Below are 21,971 nucleotides of genomic sequence, written 5' to 3'. Positions count from 1 at the left end.
GACATCTTCATAGAAGTATTCGTGTTTCCTAACACACCACACTTATAACCATGGTTCGCCGTATCGGCCGATACGCTACATATCGATTAATTCGTAACTTTTTTTCAATAATTCGATGTCATTATACAATTCCACGAACCATCAGATTAATAAAAAGATTATATGTATGCAATTTTATTTATGGATGACTAGGTTGTTTCTGAACTCATGGGTGTACCAATAATTAGCTCTCTCTTGAAGAAGAAGAAGTATTGCACTACAAAAACATGAAAACGAAAAAAGAAATTATTTGTTATTTTTTAACATATTATGATTACAAAGTGCAAATTGTTTTTCTTTCTTGCACTCCAAATATTGACTTCGTTTTCTTTGAGTCAATGAAAGACAGATTCAGAGCCTCTGAATCAGAGGTTAGAGAAGTCAAAGAATCAAACTGAAACATAGTTTAGAAGAAAACCCTAAATCTACTTTTATTTTTATTGTATTATTATAAAAATTCAAGGTGACATATTTGATTAGTTTTATTAAAATCGTTTTTTTGTTCCTAGAATAGAGAAAAATAGAAGAAAGAAAAATTTATTCGTTTCCAAATTTTAGAAACCATTTTCAGAAACTTAAATCAAACATAATAATTTACGGAAAAAGAAAATCAAGCATGCTCTTTTTTTTTTTTTTTTTTTGAATAAATCAAACATGCTTTGTTCCAAGTTTTTACAAGACCTGCTAATTGCACTTCGTACGTGGCATAGTACAATATTTCTTCCCGAACACCTGGCACCATCTGATTGAGCATTCGGAATCATAAACTGACAGTGCTGTCTGGTGATCAGGCTATTGTTTGTACTTAACCTCAGCCAGCAGCCAAACGTACGCGCCTGTTTCACGGTACATACCAACCATTTTTGCAATAAATGTGACCTGTACCTAAATACCATCATTTTGACATGTGCCAAATAATTAAACTTAGTTAAATTTTCGGGAAAAAAAAACAATTAAACTCCTAATTCCTGAAAGTAGAATAATATAATACTCCGTAAGTTTTTTGTCAGGGATAAAACTTGAGGGGGTGTGAGTTTTTAAATCTATTAACTCCAAAAGTATTTCATTTAAGCGTCCTAAGATTTTTCACATGTGACGAATAATTAAATCCTATGTAAGTTTTTTTGTGAACAAAAAAAAATGTGGGCCCGTCAGTTTTAGATAAATACATAAGAAAAAAATAAACCCTTAATACCTAATAGACTTAAAAAATAGAAAAATTAAAATATAATATCTTTATAACAATTAATTCCAAAATTATTTCATTCAAATGTCACATGCTTTTGGACATTAATTATGATGGCATCATGATGAGAGCTATGTAAGTTTATCCAAAAATATAATAAAATTATTAATAATTAAAAATATAAGACTCACAAATGCCAAGTAACAACCATCACATATGAACACATAAAAAAGAATCTCTAATTTAAACTATAACTTTGAATGAATCTTGTGCGTTCATGAATTAGTTGAGTAAAAAATACAAACACCTCAAGAGTTGCATTTGTTAATATCTACATCTATATTTGTACGACTATAATAAGTGTAAGTTTTGTTTTATACAATTTTATTTAAATAAAAATCATATATATATTTATACACATATGTTAATATTATGTTTATTTTTCGAGAACTCTTTATAAGAATTGAATTTATTCTTTATAACTCTAAATTTTATTCTTATGAATTTTAGTCTACCTTATATTTATATTTATAATACTTTTAAAATTCAAGATGATTATTTTATAGTTTTTGTTACTAGTACGACCTAAAAATTCAAGTTGGTTTACCATTGCCTATGCAGCATAAATAGAATATATATATATATATATATATATATATATAACAAGCAATACATTATTTACTAATATACGACATAAAATTCACCATTTTATAGGACGGTTCATTATGACAAACAGAGTCCAATAGTTGCATTTTAAGCAAATTAACTTTGTGTGTTCATGAAATAATTGAGATAAAAATATAAGGGTAGAGTACAATAACACGTACAGTTATTTATAAGTTGGCTAATTTTTTGGACAATGACACTTTCTATCAAAATTGTCATCCAAACAAGGTCTTAAATGATTTGAAAAGACAAAATTGTCCCTAATGTTAAAATCAGTTTTATTATAAAATATTAAACAAGTTGAAATGTCGAAATTACACTTGAGTTAATATGAGTCACAAAATGGCGTCAATTTATTATGCTGAAATTCATTAATTTCTTCAAGGAATTGTAATATTCCGATTGTTATGAAATTTTTACCAAAGGTTCCTATTTAGTCTGCATGTCTAGTTACTTTTTGAAAAATTTCATTATTTTTTGGCCAAATAGATTTTTTTATAAAAATTCTACAATTTTCAATTTTTGAAATCAAGTTTTTAATTAATTTATTTGACAGGCTTCTGCACATCAAATCATCACCAAAACTTCCATTTTTATACTTCCATGAGTAAACTTTTCAAAACTTTTTTGTTTGCTCCATTTTAATTTCAAACGAATTTTCTATGAATTTTTTATTCATTGCTATGCAAATTTTTCCTCTAACTCAACACTTCAAGTTCTTTGCATCAAATGTTAATGAGGGGTAGATTGGTCCAATTTATTAAGTTGTAAAGTTAAAAAGTCCACTAAATGGTCAAAAGACAAGTTGATCAATTCCCCATGTGTCATATGTGGCTGGTGGCTATAAGGGGTGTCTTTGTCTACTTTTTCAAACTTTAGATATGTCATTGTCAAAAAAATAGCTAACTAACAGAAGTGGAAGCCCTCATTAACTGCCCAATTCCGGCACAAACCAATAGTTCTCAGTGCTCCTTCCTGCCATTGGAATTCGTCAGTGTCAAAAAAAAGCCAAGAGCGTGGCAACCTAAGACAAAGCCGGAGGCGGGGGGACTCGTTGAAGTAGCCCCCGTTTGTCAGGAATAGGCTAAGCAGAAGAAAGTGAAGCGGTCCCATTTCGTTCAGGCGTATATGACTATTAATATGGCAAACCCAAAATTTAAATATCTCATATGGAAAACAAAAAAAGAACAATTAACCCCAAGGTGTTTCAATCAGAGAAAAAAATAAAATAAAATTACAACATTACCCTAAGGCTCTATTTCATTTAGTTAAGATGAACCTTATTATTTTATAACTTGAAAAACAAAAAAATTTACAAAAGAACTCTTTTATATATTTATTGTGCAGAAAAAGTTAAGAATGAGTAATTACTAAAATTTTACACCACCAAAATTTTCATTTTCATACTTTCTAAAACCTTATAAAGATGATTTATCATTATTATTTTTCATTTATTGTACATAAGTTTGGCCTTAACCACACCAACCGAGAAAAAGAAAAAAATAAAACAAAAAATTTTGGCTTTAACCAAACAAAGCCCAAGGGAGGTGTCATTTACACCTAATATTTATAGTTTTATAAGCTTGTGGAAAAAAATCTAAATTTACCAAAATTAGGAAAAAAATGCTTATATATTTATAAATGCATGTGTTCATAAACATTAATATATATATATATATATATATATATATATATATATATGTATATTTATACAAATTATAGGACCTGTAAATGTTAATAACTTAATGTAACAGTAGCTCCCGCTTTTAACCGTGCGCCAACGCCAGGGGGTGTTTTAGCTGTGAAGCCTCAATTTCTCTCTTTCCTCTCTCTCTATACGTATACATACACACGGGGAACCAAATCTCATCTGCGAAAACCCCTACATCGCCTCTGTATCTCTCACTCTAAATTATTGATTTTCTTCGATCGTTCGAATATCAATTCATCGTTTAGATTTCAATTACATATCAATTGGATTCTCATGTAGACCAAATTATATCGATCTAATAATCTTCAATTTTCGATCTATAAAGGTTAAAGTTGATAGATGTTTATGTAATTTTTGCATCTATATAGAAGATTTAGATACAATTTATGTATGTTATCGGTTTTTTGATCTGTATTGGACGGTGGAGATTTGAAGGGGAAATGGAAAGATTGATGAATGAATCTACCAGAGTTTGAAGATGCCTGGATTAGCGAAGAGAAATGATCATCAATTCAATAATGCTACGACAACGTCGTCGTTTTACTCTTTATCGTGTTCAAATGGATCAGTCTCGGCCAATGGGTTCTGGTCAAAGCATCGCCACGATGTTAGCTATAATCAGCTCCAGAAGGTACTGGATTGACCTATGTTTGTGTTTTTTTGTTATTACTTTAATTGTTTATATAATTTGGAATCATATTACATCATTGTATTGTATATGTTTGTGTAAATTTTGGTGGAATAGATTGAGTAAAATTTGGATCTCATAGCTTAAATAAGAGGATTTAAGTGCGTTTTAATTGGATTTTAGTTCGTGATGTGAATCAGATCCAGTTCTATTGCATTTGCTGTTCATAGTTAGAATGTTTTGTCCGATATATGTGAACTTGTCGCTGGGTTACTATTATTTCAAAGTATAGATTACTTGCCAATATTAAATACAAGATGGGCATATGACACTATTTGGAATTGTTAACTTGTGATGCCTGGAAATATACCATTTTATGCCTTTTACCGAAAACAAGTATATCATTTATGCAAATATGTTTATAATAAAATTGTGCTGTGTTTTAGCAACTATACATTACCTTATATTTTGTTCTGATAGTTTCTACATTAGCAACCCAATGATTCTACTCTTTCTCTCTACATTTTAATGAATGCCATGAGGATAAAAGTAGCAAGTTATTGTGGTTGTTTTGATTCGAGTTTGGAACAGATTGGGTTGCATTTCTATTGCACTTTATATTCAATGGATAACTAATGGAAATGATGTGACTGGATGGTGGTAAAATGCTATGTGCTTGTGATGTAGTTCTGGACTGAGCTGTTGCCCCGAGCCCGGAGGGAGCTTCTGAGGATTGACAAGCAAACCCTCTTTGAGCAAGCTCGTAAGAACATGTACTGCTCTAGGTGCAATGGGTTACTGCTCGAGGGTTTTTTGCAGATTGTTATGTATGGAAAGTCTTTGCAGCAGGATGGAACAGGCAGGCACCTTATTTGCAATAGACTAGGAGCCTCAAAAAATCAAAATGATGGGAATTCTGGTGTGAATCCTGGCTGCCGAGATGACGTTCAAGATCCATCTGTCCACCCTTGGGGAGGTCTGACCACAACTCGGGATGGGACATTGACACTCTTGGATTGCTATCTGTACTCTGAATCTCTCAAGGGACTCCAAAATGTATGTCCCTTTTATTGTTTCGTAGTTCAATGCTTCCTTTTTCCTTTTTCCATGGTAGCTCAAGTTTCACTTGAATCAGGTTTTTGACTGTGCACGAGCGAGGGAACGAGAACGCGAATTGCTTTATCCTGATGCCTGTGGTGGGGGAGGTCGAGGGTGGATAAGCCAAGGAATGTCAGGGTATGGCAGAGGGCATGGAACCAGGGAAACATGTGCTCTACACACTGCCAGACTCTCCGTTGACACATTGGTGGATTTTTGGTCCGCTCTCGGAGAAGAAACCCGGCAATCCCTTCTAAGGATGAAAGAAGAGGATTTTATAGAAAGGCTCATGTACAGGTGTGTGTTTGATTATCTCTCTTTTTTCTTCGTGCTTATATCTAGCTGTTAGTTTAAAAATCAGTAGAGGAATTGTATGGATGGCTGTTGTGCATGCCTGGTGTTATTGTGAAGTGGCTAAATGTGATGATCCAGACAGTAATACATCTTAGAGGAAAAGAGATATATGGTTAATATTTCTTGCAAAGTGAAAAAGCTTTCTGAGCTTTTGATGTTTTCAGTACAAACAATGCAGGTCAGTAAAGTAGGATCAACTATCTTCTGTTGGACCACATCAAAACAGAATAAATTGATAAATAAACAGTTAGGTAGTGGATGACTGCATAAATCCATTTGGACTAAGATAATGGAGCCGTTTCACAACAATGGACAAAGTTAATTTAGTAAATCTTTTATGTAAAAAGAAGAAGGTTGTCAAGAACATGTCATTAAGAAAATTTTCGTTGCAATCAGAAATTATACATGTAAACGAAATTTCATATGAAATAGGATTTTTATGATATATCCATGTGCATATTTAATATGCATATTTTTTTAAGAAAAATGAACTGTAATTGGCTGTAAATTGATTGCGAATGTTGAGATGGATGTGCAGTAAGACTAAAAATGGTAGTATTAAAAATGACCACATTCGGGAGATGGTTGGAGTAGCACCAAATGAAGATAAAATGAGAGAGAATGGGTTATGATGGTTTGGACATGTGCAAAGAAGACCTTTAAGTACATGCTATCATATCTTTATTTACTAACTCTACCCACATTAACTTTGGTCTTCCTCTTCCCCTAGTATTACCCTCAATGTGGACTATGTCACCTTTCCTAATTGACTGTGACTATGGCCTTAAATAGAGCGGAATAGAAACATAGGATTCATGTAGCCGACCCCGAGTAATTGGGAAAACGCTTGGTTGTTGTTGTTGTTGGCTGTAAACTGATTGTCTTGTTTGCAGACTCCCTTAAGATGATATTAATACTTATGTAATGTCATATCTCATTTTTAAAGATCAAGTTGATCAACACACTTCTGCAGTTATTTTCATCAATTGTTCCAATCCACTAATCAGAGTGCTGCGAAAGAGATTGGAGAAAGACATAACCTTTGCAGTATTTTCGTACCAAGTGGATGCTCTTGACTGGAATCTGCATTTAACCGCTTGATGGACTGAGTTTTTACCATTGCACCAAGCAATTACTCCTATTTCTCCGCATTCATATTCTACTAAATTATTCTATTTTCTTTTTGACCACCTCATTTTCTTTTTTACTGTAAAGTTGCACAATGTTTTCTTTCAAAATTGAGGTTTGGATACTTTTAAGATATACAGATTATACATAAGATACTAATAGCGAAAAAGAGGATGTTGACACCAATAGTCATAAAAATATGGCTATGGAACAACAATTCACGCTCTAATCGTAAGTGTGAAAAAATCTGGGAATCATTTCTTCTTCGTTGTTTCATTGGATCTTTTCTTGCTTTATTTTGAAAATCTCATTGGTTATGCAAGATCAGTGTTGAATATGATGTGAGGTGCAATGATGGTGGAAGTAATTGCAAAATAATACGGAAAGGAGTTCCAATATGGCTGCTTTAGTTAGTGATAACAGAAATTTTGGAAATGATGATATTCTTGTCAACATTTCTGCTTTAGAGTTTCCTCTCCTTATCAATCGTTTGGTTTTGTTTTTGGATTTTTGGACTATTTTAGCTTTCATTTTAGCCTTAAATAGCCGTGGTCTACACCACGTTTCCTGAGCTTTCCTCCTATGATAGTCCTTATATCAGAAAAAAGAAGAATAAAACAAATTTATGCTATAGTTGATGAATTGTGGCTTTCTCATGCAGTAAAGCAATTTACTGTTGACTTCTTATAATTCTTATACTCCAAGTAGAACAAATTACGTTATGAAACCTTTACATTATTAAGTTAAAGATAAAAAATAAAATAAAAATAAAAATATGTTATGAAACCTTTACACTATTAAGTTAAAGATAAAATTGTTATCTAGTTTATTCACATTTGGAAGTGGCCGATATAGCAGTTATCTATCCTGAGATCTTTCCAGTGCCCTTCAAGATCCAGTACCCTCATCCATCTACTCTTGCTCTCATGAGTCATGATTAGAAATGTGCATTTTAATTTGAAAAAGATCGCATGCTTGATTATTCTAATTTTCTGAAAAAAATTGTGTCCATGTCACAGGTTTGACAGCAAAAGATTTTGTAGAGACTGCAGAAGGAATGTTATTCGCGAGTTCAAGGAGCTGAAGGAACTGAAGCGCATGCGGAAGGAAACCCGCTGCACCAGTTGGTTTTGTGTAGCCGATACAGCCTTCCAATATGAGGTGTGAGTTTTTAACATTCCCAGTATGTCCACAATAACACGCTTCTCTCTGTAGTGTATGTTCTAAATTGTCTCTGTTGAAGCTACATGTAATTCTCTGTATAGCTGTTCAAACTGTAAACTACTAGACGTGTGATTTTTTTATGAATCGGTTGCATGTTAAAGAACTTTTTCTTATACCTCAGTATAGATGTTGCACCAATGTGATGCGATTTTAGTTTATCCTCTTCTCAGGTATCTCATGACACAGTCCAAGTGGATTGGCACCAAACTTTCTCTGATACTGTTGGAACATACCACCATTTTGAATGGGCAGTCGGCACAGGGGAAGGAAAATCTGATATTGTGGAGTTCCAAAATGTTGGTGCAAGCGGAAGTGTTCAAAAGTCTGGTCTAGATCTTGGTGGTCTGAATGCATGCTATATTACCATAAGGGCTTGGAAAATGGATGGCCGGTGCACTGAAATTTCTGTAAAAGCTCATGCACTGAAGGGTCGACAATGTGTACATTGCAGGCTTGTGGTTGGTGATGGTTTTGTTACAATCACAAGAGGGGAAAGTATCAGAAGGTTTTTTGAGCACGCCGAGGAGGCTGAGGAAGAAGAGGTAGTCAAGTTCTATATTATTTACTACCCTTTTCCGGGGTGTTAAAAAGTTGGATTACTTTATTTGACGTGTTCCATCATGATCTTTCTTCTTATTTTACACAACTCTAATGCCGTTTGCCGTTTTCCGTTTTCACTCTTCTTTTTCTTCTTCTTCTTTTTCTTCTTCTTCTTCTTCTTTTACACAACTCTAATGCTGTTTTCACTTTTAGGATGATGAGTCCATGGACAAGGACGGAAATGAGCTGGATGGAGAATGCTCCCGTCCCCAGAAACATGCAAAGAGTCCTGAACTAGCTCGAGAATTCCTTTTAGATGCTGCAACTATTATTTTCAAGGAACAGGCACGTTTACTCTACTGACTGTTGTGTTTTGTGGACAATTATTCATTTTTTGCTTTTGGTTTGCTCTTTAATATGCTCTGGTGGCATCCTGATTACCTTGGAACCAATAAGAATGGTGACAATGCTGCTCATGTTCCTGAATATTGGCTTTGTGCTCCAGTATGCTAATATTTAACAATCCTCCTACTCAGAGGATGACAGTTCTAATAATTGGTTGTATATGTAATGTCCTTGTTGCAAATGGAAACTTGAAGTAAGGATGGAATGAACAATCCTTGGTCACAAGACAGTGTTAGTGGGATGCATACATGACATTATGTCCAGATTGGCGAGTCAAGTACATAGACTATCTCTTGGTCTTTTGAGTGTGAAGAATTACTGACTAATCAACATTGGTCGCTGAATGCTTTAGTGGTCTGGCTGCCAATGAACTAAAAGGCCCATAAGAAAAGTGGGGCCTGTTGCTCCACTGTTGATATTTCTGAATACGACTGCATGCAATTATATGCTTGTGCATGTGTAGAAATAGCTTTTCGACAACTAATGCTGTTTGACATTCTTTACAGGTTGAAAAGGCTTTCAGAGAAGGAACAGCGCGTCAAAATGCACACAGCATTTTTGTTTGTCTTGCACTAAAACTGCTGGAAGAACGTGTTCATGTTGCATGCAAAGAAATAATTACATTAGAGAAGCAGGTATCAGTAATTCTGATATTCTACCTTGTACACACATAAAATAAAACCAATCTTCAAATTTTCGAGTAGTAGTTCTGACTCCTGATTGATTTGTTTCCACAGACGAAACTTCTTGAAGAAGAAGAGAAAGAGAAGCGTGAAGAAGAAGAACGCAAGGAGAGAAGGAGAACGAAAGAGAGAGAGAAAAAGCTCCGAAGAAAGGAAAGATTAAGGGGGAAGGAAAAGGATCTGGAGAAGAAATCTTTGGACTTGAACCATAGCCCTGACGCTCCTGATATCTCAAAGGATGAATCATCACCTAGTGTTGACGAAGAGCCTAGAATTTCCAGCAACACGAATTTAGTTAGTGAAACAGGTGATACTATTCCATCCAGGCCCCTATCCCCAGATGTTCAAGATGAGCATTTCCCAAATGGATCTATCATTTCCAGTGAGCAAAACTTTTCTGATGATAGTCCTGATGTGGAATTCACCAGTGTGGAAGATGGGAAAGGTTCATTCACTGATCACCCAAAAGTTTCTCGTCGGAAACTGAAATTTTGGAAAGAATTTCAGCTAGATTCAACCTCGAAATGGTCTGATAGACGGCGCTTTGCTGTTGTTTCAGAAAGTGGGGGTATGATTAGTAAATATGAGCCAAGATATCATGGTGATAGTTCAGAAATTTCAAGGAGTATCAATGGATTGAATAAGCAATTAAGAAATATTGCTCCAAAATTGAACATTAAAAATGGTGGTCCTAGGTTCAGTGAGAAGTTTTCTTGTTCCAATAACAGGACTAATGACAGATATGACATCTATGCTTGCAGCTGTAACCAACATAATGATTACAGAGGAAAGGTGGAGGCGCATGTTTCCACAAAGAGGGTAGGTCGTGATATCAGATCTGCGAGTAAATCAGAATCTGCATCAGATATGTCCAAGCCATTTTATCGTGGTAACAAGTACAGTCCAACAGAAGACATGCGTGAAAGTTGTGGGAGACTCAGAAGCAAAATTATCACAGCAAACAATCTTTCTACCAGAGACTTACCTCACATCAAGAAGGTTTGGGAGCCTATGGAATCACAGAAAAAGTATCCGAGGAGCAACTCAGACTCTGATGTTACCTTGAGGTCATCTACTTTTAAGGTTGAAGGTAATGAACCTAATAATCTTCTCAAGTCAGATGATTCCGTTTGTTCTGACAAAGTTGCTGGAAATTTGGATGAATTCGTTCATGCGAATAACTATTTAAAGGAACCAAGAAATGCTAGCACTGGAGTGGACAGAAATTGCCGGAATGGGTTCCACATGGCAGCAAAGGTCCCTAGCTACTCAAAGGAAGCAGTTGATGAGGAAATTGAACCAACTCAACTTACTACCTCTTCCTTAATTGGAACGACAGATTTATCTATCAGTGGCACTTCCAATTCTGATAACTGTTCATCATGTCTTAGTGAGGGAGACAGCAATACTGCCTCTTCAAATGTCCCAAATCCTGAATCATCATCCACATCAGATTCAGAAGATGCTAGCCAACACTCGGAAGGAAGAGAAACATCAGTATGCACTCAAAATGACTTCCCTGAATGTCATGAAGTTACAAGGGAGAAAAAACAGAGTACAGATGGAGGGGAGCCTTTTAGTAACAGAGCATTATCAGGATCTTCACCAGAAAGCGCTGGAAGTAACTTTCAAGGAAAATTACCAACAAAAGCTGCCCAAAATCCTGATAATGGAATAACAAATGGTCGTGTGGATTCTCAACATCAAGGCATGCTTCCGCCAATGCATAATCAGAGCATACCCTTTCCAATGTTTCAAGCTCCTACTGTGGGCTATTACCATCAGAATCCGGTTACCTGGCCAGCTGCTCCTGCTAATTCATTAATGCCCTTCCACTATCCCAACCACTATGTATTTGCTAGCCCTTTTGCATATGGTTCAAATGGGAATTTAAGCTTCATGCAGTATGGTGCCGTACAGCACATAAGTCCTCCCCTATTTAATTCAGGTCAGGTGCCTTATTACCAGCCAGTTGCCAGAGCAAATGACATGATCTCAGAAGAGCTGACCAAGATTTCTAAGCAAGGTGGAGTAGAAGAATCTGAAGCTACCATGGAGAGGCCAGTTCCAATAGAACATCCGATGGAAGCACAATCAGGTGGAAACGGTGTGTCAAATGGAAACTCTGACAAATCGCACATGGGAAATTCAGGCTTTTCCCTCTTCCATTTTGGTGGCCCTGTAGCTCTTTCAACAGGAGAGAAGTCAAATTCCATGCCTTCTGAAGAAGGAAATACTGGGGATTCAAATTCAAATTCAAGTTCATCACCAGCTAATGTTGAGGGTGATAATGGTTGCAATAAGAAAGATACTATTGAAGAATACAACTTGTTTGCAGCGAGTAATGGTTTAAAATTTTCGTTCTTCTGATATAGTATTGAGAAGGTATGAGGTGACTGTTTGAGATTTCAGTCCCTATCCGCTTCTTATTCAACAGAAGTTTGAGCACTTTGTTTTCGTTCTTCTGATATAGTAATGGGAGTTTGAGCACTTTGTAATTTGGTAAACAATAATCTTCCTCCGGAAAAAAATTTTCTGTCTTAGTTGATTGGTTTATTTGATTTGTTTTGTCTCATTATTTTGCTGATGTTGAGAAAGAGAAAAGTTGAGATTGGTATAATGCCTAAAAGTTTTCTGTATGGCGTCAGTTTTTATTATATAATGAAGCACTTGATTGCATCTTAAGTTTCAGGTTGCAACAGAAGCCATTCCATCTCAAGTTTCAATTAGAAAATTCAAATGCTCCCAAACATGTCAGTAAATCGTCAAACATGGTTTGAGATTTGTGTGTGTTTGTATGTGTGTGTGTGTGTGTTGTTGTTGTTTTGGTTATGCCAAGGTGTTTCCAACTCCTTTGGCATACATATTCTTACAGGTGCAAAACCCCTGGATAATAAACACTTGCAGACGCTTGCACTATCTTTTAATCGCTATGTCTGCTTTTGTTTATGTCTCTCATGTACTCTCTCTTTTTGTTTACAAGGAATTCTTAGCTGTTATCACCTGCTTTGCAATCTAAACCAACAATATCAATTAGCAGCCTTCGTTTATTTTGCTTCTTAAGACAAGTTTGCAAAGCACTTGTATCATAATGATCTCTGCCCTGAAGGATGACCAGTAGTATATTTTGTATGGTATGGATGACAAAATGGAATAGCATTGTTTTGTGATCATTGTTCTTTCTCAAATTTATCCACTTTAGGCTCCCCAACAACCCCTGTAGGACTTCAACCCTTCACTTTTGCCACCAAAGGGGGAGTAAGAGAGACCATTTAGAGACTAATACTCAACTAAAAGTCTTGATTTATCCAAGTGGAGCCATTTCTGTGTGCATCTTCTATTAAATTCTGGCCTCTCATTGAACATCATGTCTCACAGCTTTTACCCATATTCTTGTTGGTCTATATCCTTAAAAACGATTAATTCACAACATTTTAGCATTTTGGTTAGCCTTTTCTCATCTTCATTTCAATTATATTAACTTTTCCCACACAAGCATTCATTTTAGGTATCTAGTATATTTTCTTGGCTGGAAGCATGCCTTATTCATCTCAACATTTCATTTCTTCTAAACTTAATATTGTTCATCTTTTTATCACAATGCCTTACACTTCATTGAGCACATGCATGTGAAAAAGCAAAGTGAGGGATAGCATTAGTAAGGAGCAAAAGACTTGGCCGGAACCTAAACACCGGTTTGGACCCCCCTTAGAAATTTGAGCAGAACATATTTATTGGTATTGTTCCAATTAAATAACAGATCAAAATATTTGGTCACCAAAAGAGATGTTGGGGCCAGAAATCATAACTTACACAGCTGATCCGATCTCTAGAATTTAGCATTTATGAGAAATGCACAGTTATAATGTTGAATTTACTTTCAATTCAAATTCACGTGTACTGTAATCGGATAGGAATGAATTCGCATCCAACCACGCCACAAAAGGATCAGAGATGCCAAAAACATCATGAAATAAGCAAATCCGTTCTTCAATTTGTACAAAATTGCTACACTATCAACTCTTCAAAAATATTGTACTCGGTAGTCAGTTTTGAAGATGTCAAACTACTAGGCCTTGTTCTTTCCCACAAACTTTAAAACAGCAAGGTAGAAATCAGGTTCATCTACAAATTCAACTATCTCAAAAGAATGATCTGCGGCAACATTCTGCAAAGACATCTCGTCAGGTAAATCCGAAATTACCACATCAGGGAACTGCCTTTGTTGCTGCTCTACCACTTCCCTTCCCTCGGGATAACTGATAACAAGTCTTGCACCTGCAATATATTGTCCATCCATATATCAATGCATATAAAAAGAAAAGGCCTTGGTATCACCATTCAAGTCCCACCTTTTTAATTAGTTCATTTTGAAACACAAACACACATGCATGAAACGATACACAAATGCAAATAAACAGGGCTTCACCTAGACCGTCTCATTGTAATCAAATAAAAGATGACAAGGCCGCCTAGTTTCTAAGTCAATCAAATTGGAAGAATTCCAAAAGAATCAACAAGGCGGTTCTAAGTAATGAGATTAGCTTGTGGGTTACAAATTATAGATGAGGTCTCTGCCTAACTATTTTATTTAGGTTTGAGATTGAAGGTTTGTACACAATCAGTAGTCAAGCTTTCAACAAGTTAGGTGTTCAATGTACCAAAAGAAGGAAATACAAATATAAATATAAATGAAAAGCCAAAAATACATTAACTTAATCACAAAATTACCTGGCAAACATTGTTTGGCAAGTGCTCCGAAAATCTGACCAAGTTTAAAAGGCAAAGCCGGCAGGAAATAAAGATACACCACATCAAAAGGTGCCCATTTTTCTGGCACATATAACAGTTCCCCTTGCCAACACTTGACCATGTCATATTTTGCTTTGATGTTGGCTAGTACAAAAATGGAGTCATGGACTACAAGCAACATCTGGCAAGGTGATGAGTCAACTATTCGATCCACAAATCCTTTGGAACCAATTGAAACCAAAACCTTTGAAGTCTCTCCAATCCCTCCTGCGGAAATTATCCGATCAGTCTTCTGATTAAGCTCTCCATCAGAATTTGTTTCATCGGACTCAAGAAACGACCAATCTTTCTCCTTGAAATCATCCATACTAATCATAGAGATTGCTCCTTCATTTGAGGGAATTGTAGCACCAATTGAAGACTGACGATTGCGTAAGGAATGAAATGAAATGAAGGGGGATCGGAGTGAAAGAGAAGAGAATTTATGACCGGAAGAATAGTCATTAAAACAGCAACTATAACGAGGCTGTATACGAAGACAAGGTTTGGATTGATGTAGAGTTGGTAGAAGGGAGAGAGAGGAGGGTAAGAAAATACAATTCATTGCTTTAGGGCACAAGTTCATTTCTGAAAATCGACCACACGAATATGGGCAATTCTTCAAAGTGTTGCTCAATTATCTGAAAGCAGATACAACCCAGCAAACTGGAAAATCTTAGTAGCTAGCAGAAAATAAAGCAAAGGCAATTCCGTAGTATCAGTGACACAAATTCTAGCCATAACAAATGCCTTCACTTTTTTTTTTGGCTCAAAATAGTTAGTAAGACAGACGAGGGGAAGCGGGTTGCTAATTCGTTTGGTTGCTAAGAAAACGTGAGAAAACGATAATTTTTAGCTGATTTTAGTTTCTAGTGAATTAGTTTACTATGGTGCAGCTCTTTATTTTCACAGTTTTGCATAATCAAGAATCTGAGGTTCACAATTCAACATCACATTCTTTCCCAGGTTTTCACAGAAACCAAACAGAACTTGAGTTATTCCATGTACGAATTGAACCCAGCAAAAAAATGAACCAAATAGAACAGCAGTGATAGTATTTAATCATCAATTTCATACAAGCCAAACAAATAGAGGACCACAGAGTGAGAGAAGAAAAGAAAATTGACACAGTTTTCAAAGAAAATCAAGAAAAAAAAAAGAAATGTGTAAGCTTTTATTGCAATATGATATCACAAAAAAGAGTTTTGAGAGCAAACCTTTGAGTGCTTGAACAGGGTAGCTCAGAAGTGAGAGAGTATGACTTATCTTCTCTCTCAGAGAAAAGCCCTAATGAAGAACAGAACGGAACACACAAGCATGTCCTGAACCTTAAGCATGCTTGGTCAGTGACTTAGTATTGGGGTGGATTGGGCCAGGCTTAGGCCCAATCTATGGTCAAAATGCTGAGTGGGCTAGTTGGACTTCGAGGTGTTGAAACACAAGCTTTGGTTGAGTTGGACTAATTTAAATTGATGGGGCTTGTTAAGCCTAGACCAAAAATGCAGTATCATTTTTTTTTTTTTAAATTTGTTTTGGATAAATAGCAAAAAAAAAAAAAAAAAAACACTCAATACTGTTTGACTTTTGGGACTAGTTTTCCTGGAATAAATTTTGTGCCGAGTATCTTCTCATCCGCTTAAAAGTTACAAAAACATCCTTGTTGTCACATGCACGCTAATCTTTAAATTGATTTTCTTTTTAATAAGATCGTTCTAATAAAGCAAGGGAACAATTCTCAACTTTTAGATGGGCGGGGTGCGTCTGGTATGAAATTTAGTATTAGTTGTATAGAAAAGAAAAAAAAAAAAAAAAAAAAAAAACATCCATTAACAAGCTCACAAACAAGAAGCAAGTGTTTTATATATATATATATTTTTATTATTATTAAGTGACAACTGACAACAAGCAATTACAAAGGAAATGGTGAAGAATATGATATAAAATCAGATTTGTTGATATTCAACGTATTCAAGTGATTTAAAGACGTTAAGCTTGCCCCTTAGACTGGTTGTGTTTGATAAACATATTTAAACATCTTATTATATATGTTCTATTTGCAGAACAAACTAAGCTTAACTACATTGTCAAACAATGTGATTACTGTAATTCATTGGTTTACATTTTTACTTGATTTAGATTTACTTTCTATGATCCTCAAATACCACCCATTCACTTTTGTACTAGAAGACTAGTAGTGGAGAATCACCTTTGTTCAAGCTACAACTACCAACATATGTGTGTGTGTGTGTGTATATATATAGTAATAATGCATTGATTGATCAAGTTGGTAGGGTATTTTGATCTCATTTACTAAGATCCAGTAGTACAATTCATAGTAGATACGCTTGCTTGGGCAGGTATGCCATTTGCATCAATATGCAAGAAAGTGCACAAAAAGGTATTACAAGTTGACACATTTTAGTTCACACCAAAGCATATGTTATTGTTGTCACTTCATGAAATTACCATTCCTAAGAAGTAAGAACTGAATAATCCTAGTTTCCTATGCATACATTTTCTCAACCTCACCACCTACTTAAAAAGGGCTGATTTCTCAACCACCATAACATAATTGGCACTCTCAAAATCAAGGCTGGCTGTCTGGGAGTCTGCTGAGAACAGAGTGCTCTGGCTTGTGGTCACACTCGTAATCAAGATGAACGAATGCTCGTTCAACTTCAGGGAGTTCTTCAATCTTGATCTGCAGTGATTCTCCAATAGCGTGGGCTTCTATCAATGGCAGATCTTCGGGCAGTTCTATGTCAACCTGTTTTTCACAGAAGAGGAAGCACATGATGAATTAATGAAACAAAATTATTGAGTTTTTAGTGCATATAGCATTTGAAGTTTGAAAGTTCTTAGTTATAAGTGAAATCACTCACATAAAATATATAGAATGTGAATTAGACCATTGCTTGAAATTATAATATGTCCAAAAAATATGATGAAAATAATGAAGGAATTTTTCAATTCTATATGCAATTAGAATAAATGGGTTGCTTGTCAAGCTAGCATTGTTGCAACTACTAACAATATATATTCTCTATATATAACAAACATATATCTATAAATCAATTTAACAAGCTAACCTCAACAAAATATAAAACACCAAAGGTGTAGGCTCGGACTGTATCAACGCGTTTGATTTGAGGATGGTGGCCTAGGACCAGGTACGTCAGTTTCTGCAGAACTTCCGGGGGAGCTGATTGTCCAACTAGGGAAACTACATGGAAAAGAAAAGAGTAGATATGGTCATAAACTTTGGATATTGTAGACTTGCACATGGACAGAAATTCTCTGTGAGAAAAAAAAAAAAAAATGTAGTTCTCAATTCACTTAAAATTTTGACTAGGAAAAAATGTCATCATTTGACATAGACCACAAAAAGATGACAAACCTAAGGTATAGTTGCTTAGACGATTAAGTCTTCACCGTCAAATTCACCAAAATTACAAAATATAGGAGATGAGATTTCCTTTATAAAGGGGACTTTGAGGAGTCTCAATGAACACGGGACAATAAAATGAGAGATTTATGACAGTGTATCTGGAAATCTCATCAGTAGCTATTTGTTTCTCTTCTATATGCTAAGAATAACATGAGAGTGTTAGTGTGTGTGATGTGATTTCTAAGAGAGTGAAGTACCTGCATTTTCTAGTACAGTTCCTGACCAATTTGTAATTGTATAAACAGCCAGGATTATAGCACCCGCAGGGTCAATCCACCAATAGAATGTATCACCAAGAACAGCAGCAACCAAACCGACTACATTTGTTACCACGTCAAAATAATGGTCCTGATGATCATCCATAGATAATTTAGTGAACAATCAAGCAGTAACTAATGCAAAATAGATGTGACAGACGAAGTATACATTTACTGATTTATTTCAAATTAGTTTAGTACAAACCTTTGCATATGCACGGACAATGTCGTTTACTGAGCTTCTGCAGTAAATCCAAAGAACAAGTTTTACTCCGGTAGCTGTCAGCATAATTGCATACAACCAAACCAGTTGTTCTGTACTCATCTTTGCAGAAGGATCATTTTCAATCAGTTGCTCTACAGCCTGGACCAGCACTTGAAAGCCTGCATTAATTCGAAGGGACTACAGTGTTATGGCAAAGGAAATGTGGTATACTTACAAAATATGTACAGGCCTTTCAAAACTCTTCAGGGTTTAATATATTCAAATAGAATTTAGCTTCCCAAGGGTTTTTTTATTTTTTTATTTTTGGGATATTATATGTTGGACTATTTAAATCTGCCAAGAAAATTGATAGGACTAGGACCATTGAAGATTTTGAGGCTATTTAGCGTTCCTGTTATTTTGAGGGGGCACTGAGAAATACAGAGAAATTGGAAATTGTACTATTTCATTACAAATGTAATTTTCCTAGAAATCCTTTTGGAATTATTTTCTATATATGTCCAACCATGAACAAACTGCGTGAAAGAGAATACATACATTTTACTGAGTAAGGACTATGAAAGCGATCTTTATACAATTAAAGTTAATTGTTTAATTCCAGTTAGATCATAAAACATGTACTGAATTTTTCACATGGCACTATATATGAATTCTCTCAATAGCCTTTCCAAGCGATACATACAGATTGGAAGCAGGTCAGGGTGCAATGACATACGTACCAAGAGTAGCCATGACAGCAGCAAAGATGATAATGCCTACTGGTTGCACTCTCAATTTTCCGATAGGGTATTTGTAAATGTTTATGTTTTTCATCGACAAGTGTGTGAACCATAGAATACCACCAGCCATAAGATCAAGCAGAGAATCAAGAGTGGATGCCGCGATGGCCAAGGATCCACTCCTTACTGTAGCATAAATCTGCAATTCATAACAAACATTTCTATCACTTGGAGTATTGAAAAAAGAGAAAATAGCCACACACAAAAAATTGCTATGCAAAAATGAACTCAACGGAAACTCTGACTAGGAGAAATAAAAGATGATACCCTTTGAATGCAATTTATAACCAGAATCATCAAGTCAGATTGTAATATCAATTCTATAAAATACTGAGTGACTTTATGTGGACACTTATATTGTGCAAAGACCAAAGTGTAGGCTAGGGGGTATAAGAAAAATTTTGGGATTCTAGAGAGAGGAAATAAGATTACCTTAAATGCCAGTAAAAAAATATTTGCCCAGTTAGAAATGTTCATTGCTCTTTCATGATGGGCTTGTTCTACACGATCTTGAGCTTCATCGATGACTTGGGATGAATCCAGAGAGTCAACTTCCTCGAAGGATTTCAAGGTGGCAAATTGTTTTTCATAGTATTCTTTCTCCCCTGATCATACAAATTAACAGAAACTATATGAACAATCAGGGAGAAAAAAATAATTTCTATATCTAAATCAACGTTAATACATGGCATAATCAATTAGCCATCACATAAAGTAGATTAATGTCACTATAACTTTATAATATTGTGATTAATTTCTAAAGTGGTTGAGGCTTTTCTAAATCTATTTAAGCTATGGTCTAAAATGGTATAACATTGCGATTCATTTGAAAAAGAACTCACAGCAGGAAGGAGAGTGAATAAACATGATGAAAGACAGTAAACTATAGTCTAATTTTCTGATTTGGAGAAAACAAATAAATTGATAAATCATATACCCAAAAGTGTAGTTAGTAATAATACACAAAAGATATTTACAGGGAAACACACACACAATTAATAAACAAAAGAGAGAAATTACATGGAAAATGCAAGTCTTACCTCCTATTAAACCAGTAGTTTTAGAGAGGTCAACATGAAAAGGAGTCTCAGGATCAAGGCCAGACCGGACCTTGTCTGGCAATCTAGAGAAGAAATCACCTCTGAGAGAAGCAACGGAGTAATTTTTTTGTTTGCACTCTTGACCTTCACTGGACAGCAATGGAGTTTTGACATCCATTTCAAACACACAAATCAAATAGTACTAAAAACACTTCTCTGCAACAAAAACAAAAAATGAAGTCAGTTCCTAATTAACAATAAACTCGGATTTGAACTGAAGAAACTTTCTACAAACACTTTGTGGGCACATGCCCCACTAATTTAATTAACAGCCTTATTGAAACAACCTAAAATGTAAAAACATTAAATTGAAAAAACACTTTTTTGAAATTGAAACAACAAACCCACCAATCTAACTGCCAAGAACAACCACTCAATGAATTATGAACAGACAAAGAACATGGATTCGGAAGATTAAATTTGCCTCTCTTGAACAGAAGAGGTAAATATAATCCATAAGGTATCAAAAACAATTCCAAAGAAAACACACAAATCTAACAACTTTATATAACAACTATTGGCCAAATGGTAGAAGAAGCCAAGAGGGTGCGTTTAAGAGGAAACAACAAAGTGGAACAGAGAGGTACTTTAAATGCATGAAACATATGTAAATTTCAATTACTTCAATTGTTTTTTATTCTGTAAATTGTCTCTTTATCATTGTTATCAGCTAATTGACGATGGTGATTAATTGACACTTGGCTGGCTTCTGGACAGGTCTATTAGGTTATGGGCAGCACCTGATCTTTGACAGACGCCATGGCATATGGGGCCAGAAATATTTTGACTTGGTCTGCATGGTTATGGGCAACTGTTTTGTTTGGCATTCTGTGATGTCACTTTGAGCTTTATTCGGAAAAAAAGAAAAAAAGAAAAAAAAATACCAAGAGAAATGATAAGAATCGAAATTAGTAACTACTACTTCATTTTTTTTCACATATATACATACATATATATATATATATATATATATATATATATATTATACGGAGTAGATAATACTTGGGTGCTCTAACCAAGTCCCAATGTCGCTCAAAACCAATTTAGACTTCTCCCTTCTCCCTTCTCCCTTCTCTCCACAGCAAAGTATATCTATTTTTTTTTTTTTTTTTACGTATATATATATATATATAAACAGAAAGATTGCATTGTATATATATAAAATACGGAGTACTACTATATATTTTGTCTTGGCAACATCAATTGCCTATACATTGTTAAGAGTGACCCATTTAGAGGACGAAGTCAGATCAAATAATTGATAAGGAGATAAGTAATCCAATGAGAAGAAGCAAGACAACGACTAGATGGCGAGGGTGTCTGCCTGCTCGCCATAGATCTGGATTTCTTGTCCTTCGCTCTGGCCCCAGAGCACGGATGTTCCTTTGGGACATTTGCGTAATTCATCAATTTGTATAGGAATGTAATATATAATTTTTTTTTAAAGTCGTAAGGGAGTTTTTCTTGTTGGTGAAAATTATGATTCATCATCACGGGAAAAAAAAATCAGTTTATAAGAATTTGGGTAAAGTCCATTTTTTATTTTTAAAATTTTTAAATAAAAATCTAAATTATATTGAGTCAGGTGAGTTCAAAAGATGAACTTATCACATCAATTCAAAAAATGAACTTATCTCCTGAAAGAGAACCCAAATATTATCTATTAGATTATATAGCATATATTATTAAGTTCTTATTTTATTCTTTT

General features: G+C 35.0%; 3 protein-coding genes across 6 annotated transcripts; 1 reads left to right on the top strand and 2 right to left on the bottom strand.

Moving 5' to 3' along the window:
- Positions 1–3,674: 3,674 nt before the first annotated feature.
- LOC132313667 (uncharacterized) lies at positions 3,675–12,237 on the top strand. The gene is made up of 8 exons (XM_059812551.1): positions 3,675–4,233; positions 4,918–5,286; positions 5,366–5,625; positions 7,830–7,971; positions 8,205–8,576; positions 8,788–8,919; positions 9,486–9,614; positions 9,717–12,237. Exons 1-8 carry the CDS (start codon positions 4,081–4,083, stop codon positions 12,030–12,032), a joined length of 3,873 nt encoding a protein of 1,290 aa, XP_059668534.1. The 5' UTR covers positions 3,675–4,080; the 3' UTR covers positions 12,033–12,237.
- Positions 12,238–13,451: 1,214 nt separating this feature from the next.
- Positions 13,452–15,771, bottom strand: LOC132313666 (uncharacterized). 2 transcript variants are annotated; one of them, XM_059812550.1, is made up of 3 exons: positions 15,671–15,771; positions 14,394–15,119; positions 13,452–13,940 (listed from the first exon to the last, which is right to left on the bottom strand). In XM_059812550.1, the coding sequence occupies exons 2-3, from the start codon at positions 15,037–15,039 to the stop codon at positions 13,732–13,734; spliced, it is 855 nt and encodes a 284-aa protein (XP_059668533.1). In that variant the 5' UTR covers positions 15,040–15,119; positions 15,671–15,771; the 3' UTR covers positions 13,452–13,731. The 2 variants fall into 2 exon arrangements, with proteins under 2 accessions (XP_059668533.1, XP_059668531.1); XM_059812548.1 differs by having other exon boundaries at positions 14,394–15,094.
- A 938-nt stretch (positions 15,772–16,709) lies between these two features.
- On the bottom strand, positions 16,710–21,023 carry LOC132313665 (metal tolerance protein 4-like). Of its 3 annotated transcripts, none has more exons than XM_059812547.1 (8): positions 21,004–21,023; positions 20,204–20,419; positions 19,596–19,768; positions 19,104–19,302; positions 18,364–18,542; positions 18,099–18,249; positions 17,543–17,676; positions 16,710–17,220 (listed from the first exon to the last, which is right to left on the bottom strand). In XM_059812547.1, exons 2-8 carry the CDS (start codon positions 20,379–20,381, stop codon positions 17,041–17,043), a joined length of 1,194 nt encoding a protein of 397 aa, XP_059668530.1. In that variant the 5' UTR covers positions 20,382–20,419; positions 21,004–21,023; the 3' UTR covers positions 16,710–17,040. The 3 variants fall into 3 exon arrangements, with proteins under 3 accessions (XP_059668530.1, XP_059668529.1, XP_059668528.1); XM_059812546.1 differs by lacking the exon at positions 21,004–21,023 and adding an exon at positions 20,886–20,905; XM_059812545.1 differs by lacking the exon at positions 21,004–21,023 and adding an exon at positions 20,612–20,873.
- Between the last annotated feature and the right edge of the window lie 948 nt (positions 21,024–21,971).

This window comes from Cornus florida, unplaced genomic scaffold, assembly GCF_030987335.1.
Source record: "Cornus florida cultivar Cherokee Brave unplaced genomic scaffold, ASM3098733v1 CherokeeBrave_3.0.0_Hap2_Chr06, whole genome shotgun sequence".
NCBI lineage: Eukaryota > Viridiplantae > Streptophyta > Magnoliopsida > Cornales > Cornaceae > Cornus > Cornus florida.
This window is presented reverse-complemented; position numbering and strand designations above follow the sequence as displayed.